The sequence below is a fragment of the Bombyx mandarina genome, chromosome 11 (assembly GCF_030267445.1).
Source record: "Bombyx mandarina strain Sakado chromosome 11, ASM3026744v2".
NCBI lineage: Eukaryota > Metazoa > Arthropoda > Insecta > Lepidoptera > Bombycidae > Bombyx > Bombyx mandarina.
In genome coordinates this window covers 11,360,721-11,375,584 of record NC_143218.1, presented here as the reverse complement: position 1 = coordinate 11,375,584, position 14,864 = coordinate 11,360,721, and the positions used below count along the sequence as shown (strand labels likewise).

The following is a 14,864-nucleotide window of genomic DNA, read 5'->3' as shown; positions in this document are numbered from 1 at the left end:
TGAATTTATGAGTTCCGGTAACGGCTTAACCCCAAAACGGCCATTGGTGTAACAAGTATTCATACCGTGGAGTTCTAAAATAAAAAAGTAACGTAAAGTTTTTTTTTCATAAAGTAAAATCGAAATTGAAAGGATGAACAGCAAAACATTTGGAAAGTTGTGTACAATATATTCTTTATTATATACCTACATATTCACATTGTGAGATATGATGAATTATTTTCGTATCCATTAAAATTTAAGTTTTGTATACATATAATAACAATATATTCATCATCTTTGATTTATGGCTAAACAGAGATATATTTTCGTCGAGATAAAAAGTGTATAGTAATAATGTGTAATAATAATAGTAGTAATAGTGTACTTGTGTTAGCAGAGTTGACAAAATGTTACTCAGTTTCCAATATAATTATTTCTTCCATCTATGTATTCTCGTTTAAGGCAATGATTTTGTACCGCATCAAGGGTGAATTGTGACCCTACTCTCTCCAATGTCACAGAAAATAACTAATAATCTAAGACCATAAACGAAAATATATTGAGTGCGCTATGCGCAAAATCGCATCGTAATCATTAAATGGATCTATTTTTATTCGTCTATTTACTGTCATATAATAACGGCTGACGTTAACGATAATTATCCAACGTAGATTAGGCCATTTTGCATACCAAATACCAATGAAAATATATCACAAAGGGAAATACATTGGAGTACGTTTATTTAATCCCAATACATTTTTTCCAATATCAGAAAAGTATAAGAGAGTAGATGAGAAGAGAGTACAGAACGTTTACAACAAAAATATATAAATATGCTCTACTTTGGTTTTCCTGAAACTTTATTACACTTGTTAGAGTCGAATGCATTAATGAAACGTATTCCTACTTTTAAATAATATGGGTCTTATACACTAAAACCAGAATGAGGAGTTTATTCTCAAAGGCACTTTATTTCAAACAGAATGGGAATTGTTTATTCCTCGACTTACAGTTAACTTAAAACATTAATGTTTTTAGGGCTAAATAAATCTATTTTCTTAGCGTAATTATTAATAAGGTTCTTTGAAAGAGATAAAAGTTAACACAATGGGAATGAACGTGTTTCGTAATTGATTTTAATTGCTAATAAACCACCATTTAATATCCTTTCAGAAACCTGCGACCTTGTCATTTTTATCATACTTTTAACATGTGGCCATTACCCCAATACTTTGGCTATGTGTACAGAATTAGAATTACAACTAAACATAAACTCATTTAATATAAAACAAATACATAAACAATTTCATCTATAACATTACATAGTCGAGAACTAACTACGCCTAACATCAATCGAAATCAGTTTCACAATATGAAAACACATCGATATTATAGTTATTATTAAAGACATTTAAGTAATATCTACGCAATAAAAATAGTATAACAAAAGGCAACACAATGTTCGCCTGTAATTTTGAAGTCAGTCAGTCAAATTAGTTAACATTTTATTTTATTTTATCCGTATGTAAACCACAAAATTAATTTTAATAAACACTAGTCGATAGCGTTCTATATGAAATTCGATTATAACGACGCAGTTACTCACACCAGGAACACTTCACAATAGTGACCATATATGTACGTGCATTATGCAAACTTCAAAGACTTAGATTTAATTTAATGACATAGAACATGAACATTTCAAACGTATTACGAAAAAAAAGTTCTGTTCTTCTTTTATTAAAACACATAATTTGCAAAAATAAATGAAATACTAGATCAAGATCTACGTAATCTATTGTGTATGTGTTGTCATTATATGATTTCTAATTTATTGTCGTTTTTTTTTGTTACCAGATTTTATGACATGATAATAATTTAAAAAAATGTAACTGTTATGATTCAAATACAATGTGGATTTAATGGGATTCGTCATTTCTCTCAACGGTGGTCCAGTATTTAACAAACATATCTTTTTCTTTTTCAAGGCTGGACTTAATTGAATCCATTGATTCGGTCTTCTTCAGGGTTAAAAGTTGCTTTTTTAGTAAAACGTCCTGTAATAGAAAGAAAAAAAATTATAATAGTTTCTCTAAATATTCTTGTATTTTGTAATTTTAAATCACTGCAATAAAGGCTCTTAGTGGATAACGGTGGTTAAAATTGTCTTTTTTTTTCGAGTCGGGACCGGACCTCCTACGTAGTCCCCGCACCTAGGGGGTGTGCGGGGTATGTGGGACTTGACGATCTGCAGATGTTGGGAGCAGACCGCGGGCCCAAGAATATTTTTAGGGCCCTACTACACTAAACGACTCCCCTGCACTCTTACACCTAATGTCCGATCTCAGCCCGGGGTCAGAACCCGGTCAGAGTAAGGGAGTTCCCGCGGTCAACACTACAACCAGACTCGCGGCGCTACCCTTAGGATGCCCAACCGACGGGTCGTCGAGGCGATAGTCGACGACTAACGACGCCGGTCTCCGCGGTATGGTGTTTCGGGATACCCCGCTGGGCCAGAACCAGCCTGCCGGGTCGGAAGGCGATACACCGCCGACCGGGTTGCTCTTCCACAGTATGTTCGGCGACAACAGCGACAACGGCAATGCGGACCACATCGCTGGTTAGAATTGTCTGCCATAACCATTTAACACCAAGTGCGTCGTCTATCAATGCTATTAAAATTCAAATATTTAAGGCCATTCTTTACTCATACCAGGCGACACTTTAACAAAATGAACATTAACATTTGAATCAGTTTAACTTGATTTTGTCATTTCTAGAATACTTATAGCGTATCTTATCAGCATAGGTTATGACCTTATTATAAACATCCGAGAGAACTGACAGACACTACAATAATAAATAAGTTATAGGAACGTCATGTGGTTCTATGTTATTTTGTTAACTTTATTAAATTCATATATCTGCATTGAGAATGAAACCGACGAGGTTACATTGTATTATTATGGCTTGGTAAGTACTTATTGTTAGGTATGAAACTGTATCTGTTTCTCTGCAACTTTTCCAAAAATATTGACAATAATTTAATTAAGAATTTGAATCTGCTTTTCCAAGAGAATCTGATCAATCATTCTTTCTTGAAGTTACAAAATTTCCGTGCTGAATACGGTGAACAATCATATGCTTAGATAGATAGATTCGCACTTGTCTGACCAAATTAATTTCAAAGTATTTAAAATTAACGATATAGAATAGAATTTAATAGTCATTCCAATCAAATTGTGTAATTTTGTCGAAGCTGGCAACAATAAACAGCAATTGTAACAGGAAGAGAGCGAGAGGAGTCTCCCGTTTTGCGAGCCTCGACAGGCGTGCTCGGCTTTGATCCCGCGCTACTGGCGTGCGAGCGCGCTCGTGCGGCTCTGTCGCTGCGCACGCCGGCTGCGGTGCGACTCTCCCGCAAAACATAACAGACGGATTGCAATCAACAACCGAGCTTATCTACAGGTCTACTCATCAAATACAATAAAACAAAACATTTTATTCTCTTAAACTAATCTATATAAAATTCTTGAATAACAATTTTTTTTTTTTAATAATTTGGCTCCAACGCCTTTGCCAATGTCAAAGTATTTCCAAAAATGACAGGTGCTTAGAGAGGAAAAAGAATTACTAAATCTAAATACAAATAAATTTGGTCAGTTTGTCCATACGCGAATCTGATTTTAAGAGCAGCACAAACAAATATATTATGTTAGACTAACATGACTAACAATTATTATGAATTGCTTTCAGTTTTGCCAACCGGTAACAAGTTGGCCACAGTGCTCCAACAACGCAAAAGCCCTTACTGTGATGACAACACACGAACGTATGAACCCTGACGAATTAGAAGAATTACATCATAGGAATATACACCTAGAACCACCGAAAATCATATTTTCTTGTCGCTGTCCTGAACCAAACTATTGGAAACTGCATTCAAACTATGATAATGAATACATTTTTCGGTGTTCTTCTTTACCATTATGCATGACCGATGAACAATGCGGACATGTAAATCTCAATCTTTATACATTATATCAGTCATGTTTATGTCCTAAAGGACACATTTGCATTCATGAAGGCGGAGTAGCATACACACAGATAACAGAATTCTTATACATAGGAAAGGGATGGAAGGCTCACTGTACACAAATAGCAAATGATTCTAGTTATGAAGACTATTAAATACTCACTTGGGCAGGTTGAGCAGCTATATCTTTTATGACAACTCGTAGCTGTTCTATAAAGCTTGCCGGCCAGAGGCAATGACTAATAAGGCCACTCTGCACAGCTGCTGTTGCAGACAGTTGTCTCCCAAATAGTACAATATTGTTGAGCTGTAATAATATAAAAAAATTCAATAACATATATAATGTATTATTATTGTATGGTACACCAATTTACATGTCAAATTTAAATTAATAATTTATAATGATTCCTTTCAATTTTATAGTTTGTATTTTGATTATATTCAATATTATTAAAAACTTACCAATGGTTGTGGTAATAAATAACTAAGTATAGCGATACCAGGTGTCAAACTATATTCTGCATTTTTCTCGGCATTACTTAGTGCAAAAGTAGCAAATTCAGAGGCAAAAGTGATGTCACTTAACGCCACTAATGTGAATCCAAGGCCAGTGCATCCCCTCTCTACAGCTGTGCACAACAATTTTGTGTGGTTCAGAATTGTACACAGTAAGGATCTGAAAAAAAATATTTACTAAAGACATAGAAATAGTTAGGATTATGGATATGAATATGCGAGTTATATTTTATAGATTATATAGAATTTAAAGGTTGATCGTTCATCTAACCATTAATGGTAAACTACTAAGCAGGAAAAAAATAATGTTTCCAACTGTTTTATAATGTACTATACTTTTATTAATTTGTTTCTGCAATTAACAAATACAATATAATAATTTTATATCAAAGTATGATATTTAATATTAAGCATGAACCCTAATTAGCTTCATCATTGTCTTGTCCATTTTTAGTCATGTAATTATGTATATAACACTGCTGAGAACAGAGGAACATGGTGAAACATCATCCAGTGAAGGATTATGGAAGGAGGGCACAATCCTCAGACATGAGGAATGTGACTCAGGGAGGAGGAATTATGTTTTCTGATTATTTTAATTGGCCTCTACATATCTAGAGGTTCTGATGTGGTGACTTAACAAATATATGTTCCTGGTAACTTTATACAGCTAGGTGGGTTGGAGCTTGGTAGCAAATAAAAGGTAATTAATATATTCATGTCAGACATTTTTTTATGAACTATAATCTCGATGCCTCCAATGAACACTACTCTAACTAAAAATTTTGAAATTGTTGTTTTTCACGCAAATCGCTTCACTATGTTAAAAGTATTACAATTAATCATTATTGATGGGGCTCGAAGCAAGAGTAAATCAGCTAGTTACACAAAAAAACCATAAATATATCTGCAATAATAAAGATTTTATCAACTTTTTTCATTTAAACGCTCCTCCTGTAAATCTACGTATTTGGAGTTAGCGTAGTGTTCATTCGAGGCATCGATCTATCTGTAAAATATATCCTCATTAATATTCTTATAGCAAGCACACAAATATGCCAATAGGGGAAGAAATTATAAAAATATGTATTATCAAGTGATCGGTAGTAATTAGAATTTAAAATTTATGAGATAGGTTCTCCTTGAAGAAAGATTATAAGGTAATCAAAAGTCTCACTAGTGATCCAATACATTTTAAAATTTAATGTAGGTGTTTCAAAACAATCTGCGTTGAAGTAAATGTTTTTGAAAATTTGTTACTGATTAAATGAAATTTTACCTGATAGTTTCAGCAATTTCATGAGCATCATTAGTTCTGTCATCAAGACTCTTAGTTAATAGAAGGTTTAAATCTAAATTTAGGCACATCTGTCCACTAGTGGACAATAACAATGTTACAGATATATCTTCTCTGGAATCTAAAAACAATAAAGCTTTCTCTATTTCTTTTATTACCTGAAAAAGTAAACGTATACCAGGTTCAATGTGAAATTATTTTATAAAATGAAATTATTGTTAAATCAACATATCGTCGTTGTCAAACCAAAATCTGCTGTGTACTTTTTGACCTTTTCGTATAGTTCCTCTATCATATATAAAAACTGTATTCATATTTATCTATAGCTTTCATTTGATATAGTTCTTAAAATTCACTTTTATATAAAATTTTATATGAAAATGTTTTTACTTCTTTATTCAAAATAGAGATTTGCGCATAGCAGATATTGGTTTCACAGCGACAATATGGAGAAAGTTAGGTTACAACATCACTAACATAGTACCCAAACATAAGGCAAAACAATATTCACTATATAAACAGTAAATAATTTTATTTTTCAAATTCCCGTAGTCTCCTGCTATTGTTGACATTTTAATGAAGATTTGCATATGTTCAAAGCCTGTAAGTTCAGAGCCCATCTGATTGTGAGTGGTTAACATCACCCATGAATGTCAGTTATATTGTCAAACAAGACTGCTAAAAACACCAAGGTTGATTTATTTTTGTGACATTGCATGTGATGCCAACAATATATATTTTTTTATTGCCTTTGTAGGCAGACGAGCATACGGCCCACCGGTTGGTGAGTGGTTACCGTCGCCCATAGACTTCAGCAATGCCAGGGGCAAAGCCAAGCCGCTGCCTACTGCTTAATACTCTCTACAAGCCTCGTTTGAAGAAGGACTTTCATAAAACATATTAGATTTTAATGTATTTATTTGTTATTAGAAAGGAAGGGCAAATTATATAGCGAATTTTATATTAAGATTTATATATATATAAAGTAGTCTATGATAAATGTTTACCTCAATATTAAAATTGGTCCCGGAATCAAGGATACATATTTCACCAAATCTCTGATCAATTTGAACAGAGACATACTTAAAGCTATGGACTATTTCCCTGTTTATGACTTTCTCTTGACTTTTTATGGTTTTTCTTTGTTTACTCGGTTTCTCCGTTTTAACAATTTCTCTTTTTCTCTTATTCAAAGCAAGGGACAATTTGGTATTTAGTTTTTCTTTAATTGACAAACAATCATCTTTATTTATTTGTTTTGGAATGACATTTTGATCTTCTAAGAATGGTTCAGAGACAGAGTTTTTGCTTTCTGCATCATTATTCGGTTGCATCTCTGTTTCAGTGTGTTGCAGCATTGAATGGCTTGTTGTAACTTGTATAACACTTCCCTCAACGTCACTAAGTCTCCGAGGGCTCATACACGAACTTGAGTAAGAGCTAGATGAGTGTCGGCGATAAATAATGGAATCGTCAGCACTGTGTGCTTCAAAATCTTCATTCATTGAAGGAGATTTGACTGAACTGCTGATTGAACTCCTATATTTGCCACCTAATATCTTCTTGGCTTCACCTACTTCTCCTTTCAATTCTTTTTTTCTTTCTCTAAACTTCATTTCCTTAGAGTCAGGAGTAGTACTCTGTATTTTCTTAATGAATTCTGCTTTTGTTTTCATGTTTTTTTTGCCTTTAGGTGCTTCAGGAGTCAGTTGATAAATCATGTTAACTGCACCTTCATCCATTAATAATTTATCAACTTCTGACAGCCTCTTACATTGTTTGCTATTTTTAGAAGATGGCTTTTTCCATTGCATTTTAGAAACTGGAGATTTAGACTTTGGTCTAGAATATACTATATCCATTTTCGGTTTTTTAACAACAATTTGATCTTTATCAGCTGACAATTCTTTGTTTTTAGATAATGATTTAACTTTTGTAAATGTGTCTGGATTGTCAGGATCAAAAATAACTTTTTTCTTAATGATTCTGCTTAGTCTACGTTGAGGTTGTGCAGAATTTTCATCACCACTCTTGCTGGGATTAAGATTTGTGGTCTCTTCAGCAGAATCAACTGATGTTCGTAACACAGTTTGGTTTTGTTTGGTTTCCTCTTCCTCAATGACTACAATATCTTGGGGCTCCACATCTAAACTTTGAGTCTCTTTTATTATTTGACTTAACTGTTCACCTTCGGGTGGTTCTTCATCATCCCAATCTTTAACAAGGGCTTTGACTATACTGTATTCTTTTTTTACCTCTGGTTCTTTTTTAGCAACTATTTCTTTGCGTTCACTCTTGCACCTGATTGATACTTTCACATTACTTTTAGTTTTTTTTTGTTTCTTAAGACGTGACAGTTGTTGAAGGGCTTTTTCTGTTTCAGTCAATTTATCTACACTAACACGAGTGATGACAGGTTTACATTCTTCAGCATCATTACCCTTCAAAATATCCAATAACTCTTTTTTATTATATACTTCTTCTACAGGTGTAGTATTATTATTGACTCCATTTCCAGTAATGTCAGTTGAGCGTAATGCTTCACTAAATTCAATATTTTGATCTAATTCATTCAAAAGGTCAGGTGTTCCCTGTCTTAATTTAACAATTTCATCAATCTTAGATTCATTTGAATCATTTACATTTTCTTCAACTAGGATCTCAGTCTCAAAAGCGACCCTGTCAGAGCCTATATCTACCACACTCTCCAGTTCAACTGTGCTCTCTACTTCTTGATCCAGTACTTCAGAAAGTGACTTTTCAACATTATTTTCATTGGAATCTGTATCTGTAGGAATAGCAGCAGCTACTACTGGTGCAGGATCACATTCGGATGGTATTATGTCTGAAGCACTTGTGTCATTGACGACTGATTCTGAATTGCTAGGCTCTGGAATGACTTCATCTTGATTATTTTCACATTGAACTTCAATGTCTGGGTTAATCACAGCGATTTCTAAAACCTCTGCAGGAACTGAACAATCTACAGCGGACTCGTCGGTCTCAGCGACGCCGTTCGTTTTCTGACACACATTAGATACTCCCGAAGTTTGGACGATCTCTTCTCTATCTGTATTAGTGTTTTTAATCTTTTCGTTATCTTCTACAGTAGAACACACAGAGTTTTCCACGACATCCATTTCGCAGTTGGAGATAGCCAGAAATACTATTGAAAAGTTTATATTTGCGCTACGTTAGATGGTAACCTCCATAAAATTAAATGGTAATTGATGAAGTTTACGGTTTAGGCTTTACGATTTAACTAATCTGTCATAACTATTTATCATTTTGACTTTTAAGAAAATAACATTATAAGTGTCTAACTTAAATATATTCAGTCGCACCAAGTCAAGTACGCGTCGTTTATCTACTTTAACTTGTCTTTTTCGTCCATTGAAAAACATAAAAAGTGGAGACAGATAAAACAAAATAGATTTTTATGGGATTTTATGACCTGGTAACTAAGACCATTAAGTAATGTCTTATTTTAATTTCAGTAAATGTCCACCATTTTACTGAGATTATATTTCATCCCATATCATTTCATTTCATTTCATGCCATGTTTCATATTAATTAAATTAATCAACTTTTTTTCATAATATAATTTTTCATATAAAATGCATTATATATAAAAGAATAGGCTGTATGGATCTAATTTTAAATTTTCAAGAGCGCCAGCTAGATGGGTGGACCAACTCAAGGAGGCTACTGGAGGCCAGATACAAGGAGTGGTACATATGACGCAGAACCGGACCGAGTGGAGAAGATTGACATACAGTCACGATCCTCAGCATTGAGGGAACGACCAGAAAGAGACTTTATGGTATTATACCTTTGCCTTCTCAGTTGGAAAAATAAAACTACTACTAGGTACCTACCTACTAGGTGAATGAAGTTAGCCCCTCAAAAAATTTTTTTGTTCCTATTTTATACTTATTTTCTATTAATACGTTTGTTCATCATTTGTTCATGATTGTTCACTGTTAATAATTGTTTGTTCTGCATTTATTTATTTAAAAAAAATATTTAAAAATATACCTACAAGTTAGCCCCTCTAATGCAATTTTTAATATTTTTTCATCCTTAATGACTCGTAAATATTCATTTTCGATTGTTCTTACATAAAACACGTTTGTTCTCTTTCGAAATTACTCGTTTTTTGTTTAATTTACAATTTTTATTAGTTGAATAAATGTATGCAAAATATGTGTACTGCGCATGCGTCAACTATAATGCCTAAACTTTGTACCGTCTACGCGGTTTTAATCGAGAGAAAAAAAAACAAATATAAATCCTGAAGGAGCAATTGATTGGTATGTATACAGTTTAATTAAAAAAAATAAAAAATAAATAAATGAAATAATGTACATTGGCGTAAAGTTAGACCAAATACATTTTTTCCATCCTCCTACCTATCGTTATGAAGGTATAAAAAAGATTAAGTCAATAATATGTTCATTATTTATCTTTCAAGAGATAATGTAGGTATACATTATAATAACTTTTTTACACAGTCGAAATTATATTCCTAACATTAGTAAAATAACATTTTAATATTTTTTTATAGGTTATGTATTGAAAGTGTTGGAAAATTATTTCATGTTTTAGCTGGAAAACGACATTGAGAATTATATGCAATACAAGATAATGGGCTCCATCAAATGAATTCGAATGAAACCAAACTGTTTACCATCCAAATTCGATTGTCGGGCAGATAGAAAACGAAAATTCACTCAAAGTGAACCTCGACCTGCATTTGTGAAACGGCAAAGACTCACTATTGTCAAGGAGATTGAAGAGACGACTAAAAATGAGATGTGTTATATTATTATACCTTTGCCATCTTGTAGTCAAGGTAGGTGTAACTGTCAATAATTAATAACACTCACAGATCTCATAATCAAATAACAATATCAGAAAAAAGGAGAATAGTTAGTTAGTTAGTGGAAGTAGCTAAAATGGGCAAGTGGACCTCAGTTCCTATTACATAAGGTACTAGGAAGTTTGTGATAATGAAAATTTATCACAGTGTAATATCACTTACTTACTTTCACAGTGAAGGAAAACATTGTGATGAAACCTGCACACCTAAATGTTCTTAGGATTTTCTTAGGTGTGTAATCCACCAACCAGCACTAGGCCAGCGTGGTGGACTAAGGCCTAAAAACCCTCTCAATGGTAGTGGAGGCCAGTGTCCAGCAAGGGGATATATTATATGGGCTGATGATGATGACTAGGAAGTTACATACTACTACTACTACTACAGTACACATATAATCCTATATATTTACAAACTATAAGTTTGTTGGGTACCTAGAAATTGCTAACATTATTTCATATTTCCAGATGTCCAGCCACTTCAAAATAGGTGTAGTAATGACAAAGCTATCCAAGTAGCTCCAGCACAGGAACACAAAGGCAAGGCAAGTGTGTATTGCCACATCACCCCTAAATATATCTGAAGCAAGTACAAGTAAACAATCAGAACCAGCAAAAAGAAAACTGTTGTTCCTGAGGACAAATTTGACAGTGATGAGTCAAATGCACCAGCAAAAGAAGGATCAACAGTTGACTATGAGTTATAGAAGAAGATTAATTAATATTTATTTAAATGAATATTAATGAATATAATTTTAATTATCGTGCAAAATTTGTCGTCAAAACATATATGTGTATTTTATAAATAAATATTCATTCTCAGTATTAATGTTGTTTTAATCTTCGATTGAAAAATTGGTTAATATTTTCGAATAACATAAACACGTGACTTTAAGCATAAACATATTTTTTAGGTAAATACTCTATTTAGCTTTGCTGGATTTATCCAATATTTCGACATACCAAAATTTCATACAGGAAAGACAGAGATAGATAGCTATCTGATTGAATACCTTGTAGAATTGAGCTTCGAAGAAAGCTCTTTTCTTCTCTTCAAAGTTTATTCTTATTCTTTATTAGAATTTATTCTAATTTGCACAGCTTCTCTAACCGACACTGCATGGAATAAATAATCATTATAATTATAAAATATATTTCTGTTTACATACCATACAATTTTCATAGTTCAAATATAAATTTGGATTGATATTAATTTATTTCGATTATCAAAATAATTTGTATTAAACATTTGTATTTCCTCAAAATTTCTATTTTTATAATAATGACTGTGACCACCCGATAAATAAAGAAATTAAAAATATTATAGATAACTTATTTTTAAATAATAGATTAAAAATTATAAACAAAGATAGCATATTAAAATATTATATTATGCCTATCATTCTTAAATAATTCAGTAAAGAAATAATTTTCGCATCACCGTATATAATTAATATGAATAATAGGGTATTGCCCACTATGCTAAAAAAAATCATAAATTATGTTTTTTTGATAGATCTACAAAAAAGCAAGTGTGTAATGCTGTTTCCATAAAAAAAATGGCAAAAAAAAATTAAAGAAAGATATTATGCACAAGTTCAAATGCATATGTATTATACTAAAAGTAAAACTTGCTACTTTTGTGTAGCAAACAGCAACTTTGAAAAAAATAATCAGGTCACTATAATTAGTATTGATTTTGATCCCGAGTAAGTTGCACAGTTGTTAGGTAATGTAGTTTCTTTTTGGAAGAATAACATTTTTCTAATCTTACGCTAAAATGTAATGTTAAATACTTAAAAAAATCTTCATACCTATTTTCCTTTTAGGGAGTACAAAATATTGATGTGTACAAAGTGAATGTGATTTAATAAAAATAATATTTCAATTTAAATATGTTTTATTTAAAAATTATTCTTAACATACAGGTACAAAGGTTACATAACATTAATCTTTATTCCTTTTCATATATATAAGCCCATATTTAGCACATTTGTGGAAAACAGAATCAAAATAATAATGAGTTGCTAGCCATTCAAGACCAGCATAGAAGTCTTATTAAAATCTGTTCAGTAGTTTTTGAATGAAGAGTGAAAATACTTACAAAAATTCATATTTATAAGTAAGGATTACTTATTTAATTAAAGAGTCTTGTAGGTGGCAAACTATCTAAAAACTTTCTATTTTCCACCAAGTTGACATCAATTATCCTTCCTGCATATATATTTATTGTATTGTTTTTTTTATACTCTAACAAGGGGTGATATTACATTTGCAATTTCTGGGAGTTTGTTGAAAAATATATTGCTTGCTTGACTTACAGATAGATCGAAATCATCAGCCAATTGAGAGAATGTTCTATTTAATTTTATTCTCATCAAACATAATATAATATTTTGTTCAGAAACATTTGTATGTTTCTCAATCAAGCCTATTATGAAATATAATTCTTGTGGAAGACCAATATATAAACGTGGTTTATTTTTCACTTTAGATAAAATTGTTAACACATTCATTTTTTCAACTTTTTTAGTCTTCTTGAGAGCTATAGTCTGCAGTGCACAAGTCTTTGATGGAGTGGAGATATAGAGAGATGACTCATAGTCAACTGTTGATCCTTCTGTTGCTGGTGCATTTGACTCATCACTGTCAAATTTGTCCTCAGGAACAACAGTTTTCTTTTTGCTGGTTCTGATTGTTTACTTGTACTTGCTTCAGATATATTTAGGGGTGATGTGGCAATACACACTTGCCTTGCCTTTGTGTTCCTGTGCTGGAGCTACTTGGATAACTTTGTCATTACTACACCTATTTTCAAGTGGCTGGACATCTGGAAATATGAAATAATGTTAGCAATTTCTAGGTACCCAACAAACTTATAGTTTGTAAATATATAGGATTATATGTGTACTGTAGTAGTAGTAGTAGTAGTAGTAGTAGTAGTATGTAACTTCCTAGTCATCATCATCAGCCCATATAATATATCCCCTTGCTGGACACTGGCCTCCACTACCATTGAGAGGGTTTTTAGGCCTTAGTCCACCACGCTGGCCTAGTGCTGGTTGGTGGATTACACACCTAAGAAAATCCTAAGAACATTTAGGTGTGCAGGTTTCATCACAATGTTTTCCTTCACTGTTAAAGTAAGTAAGTGATATTACACTGTGATAAATTTTCATTATCACAAACTTCCTAGTACCTTATGTAATAGGAACTGAGGTCCACTTGCCCATTTTGGCTACTTCCACTAACTAACTAACTATTCTCCTTTTTTCTGATATTGTTATTTGATTATGAGATCTGTGAGTGTTACTAATTATTGACAGTTACACCTACCTTGACTACAAGATGGCAAAGGTATAATAATATAACACATCTCATTTTTAGTCGTTGAAAGATAAATAATGAACATATTATTGACTTAATCTTTTTTATACCTTCATAACGATAGGTAGGAGGATGGAAAAAATGTATTTGGTCTAACTTTACGCCAATGTACATTATTTCATTTATTTATTTTTTAATTTTTTTAATTAAACTGTATACATACCAATCAATTGCTCCTTCAGGATTTATATTTGTTTTTTTTTTCTCTCGATTAAAACCGCGTAGACGGTACAAAGTTTAGGCATTATAGTTGACGCATGCGCAGTACACATATTTTGCATACATTTAATCAACTAATACAAATAGTAAATTAAACAAAAAACGAGTAATTTCGAAAAAGAACAAACGTGTTTTATATAAGAACAATCGAAAATGAATATTTACGAGTCATTAAGGACGAAAAAATATTAAAAATTGCAATCGAGGGGCTAACTTGTACATATATTATTAATAATCTTTTTAAAATAAATCAATGCAGAACAAACAATTATTAACAGTGAACAATCAAGAACAAATGATGAACAAACGAATTAATAGAAAATAAGTAGAAAATAGGAAAGAAATTTTTTTTTGAGGGGCTAACTTCATTCACCTCTACCTACTAGGTACGTACAGTATGTACCGTACTGTACTCAATATCATAGATTATACACTTAATATACCGTAAAATGGGGCGATTAGGGACAAATTCCAACTTTATGAGCAATTTTAAGGTAGTTGTTGATGTATATAATGCTATATCAGGATCAAAATGATTGAGTCTTGGG

General features: G+C 32.2%; 2 protein-coding genes and 2 long non-coding RNA genes across 6 annotated transcripts; 2 read left to right on the top strand and 2 right to left on the bottom strand.

Moving 5' to 3' along the window:
- Positions 1 to 157: 157 nt before the first annotated feature.
- On the bottom strand, positions 158 to 9,236 carry LOC114253513 (HP1 and insulator partner protein 1). The gene is made up of 5 exons (XM_089731487.1): positions 6,839 to 9,236; positions 5,814 to 5,989; positions 4,481 to 4,694; positions 4,182 to 4,325; positions 158 to 2,039 (listed from the first exon to the last, which is right to left on the bottom strand). Exons 1-5 carry the CDS (start codon positions 8,969 to 8,971, stop codon positions 1,902 to 1,904), a joined length of 2,805 nt encoding a protein of 934 aa, XP_089587613.1. The 5' UTR covers positions 8,972 to 9,236; the 3' UTR covers positions 158 to 1,901.
- LOC114253516 (uncharacterized) lies at positions 2,820 to 4,187 on the top strand. The gene is made up of 3 exons (XM_028188425.2): positions 2,820 to 2,955; positions 3,271 to 3,450; positions 3,739 to 4,187. Exons 1-3 carry the CDS (start codon positions 2,863 to 2,865, stop codon positions 4,171 to 4,173), a joined length of 708 nt encoding a protein of 235 aa, XP_028044226.2. The 5' UTR covers positions 2,820 to 2,862; the 3' UTR covers positions 4,174 to 4,187.
- A 547-nt stretch (positions 9,237 to 9,783) lies between the features above and the next one.
- LOC149502021 (uncharacterized) lies at positions 9,784 to 11,535 on the top strand. 3 transcript variants are annotated; one of them, XR_016323906.1, is made up of 3 exons: positions 9,784 to 10,145; positions 10,400 to 10,687; positions 11,179 to 11,535. It is a non-coding gene; the product is annotated as an uncharacterized LOC149502021 (long non-coding RNA). The 3 variants fall into 3 exon arrangements; XR_016323907.1 differs by having other exon boundaries at positions 9,989 to 10,145; positions 10,441 to 10,687; XR_016323905.1 differs by lacking the exon at positions 9,784 to 10,145 and having other exon boundaries at positions 10,266 to 10,687.
- A 1,057-nt stretch (positions 11,536 to 12,592) lies between these two features.
- Positions 12,593 to 14,710, bottom strand: LOC149502020 (uncharacterized). The gene is made up of 2 exons (XR_016323780.1): positions 14,261 to 14,710; positions 12,593 to 13,540 (listed from the first exon to the last, which is right to left on the bottom strand). It is a non-coding gene; the product is annotated as an uncharacterized LOC149502020 (long non-coding RNA).
- Positions 14,711 to 14,864: the final 154 nt, after the last annotated feature.

Excerpts from the sequence above, each read along its gene's own strand:
- LOC114253513 (XM_089731487.1), bottom strand. The coding sequence starts at position 8,971 with ATGGATGTCGTGGAAAACTCTGTGTGTTCTACTGTAGAAGATAACGAA. Across the intron at positions 4,695-5,813 it reads GAAATTGCTGAAACTATCAG|ATCCTTACTGTGTACAATTC; the intron begins GTAAAATTTCAT and ends ATTTTTTTTCAG. Across the intron at positions 2,040-4,181 it reads TAGCTGCTCAACCTGCCCAA|GACGTTTTACTAAAAAAGCA; the intron begins GTGAGTATTTAA and ends TTTCTATTACAG.
- LOC114253516 (XM_028188425.2), top strand. The coding sequence starts at position 2,863 with ATGTGGTTCTATGTTATTTTGTTAACTTTATTAAATTCATATATCTGC. Across the intron at positions 2,956-3,270 it reads CATTGTATTATTATGGCTTG|GAAGAGAGCGAGAGGAGTCT; the intron begins GTAAGTACTTAT and ends CAATTGTAACAG. Across the intron at positions 3,451-3,738 it reads ACAACCGAGCTTATCTACAG|TTTTGCCAACCGGTAACAAG; the intron begins GTCTACTCATCA and ends AATTGCTTTCAG.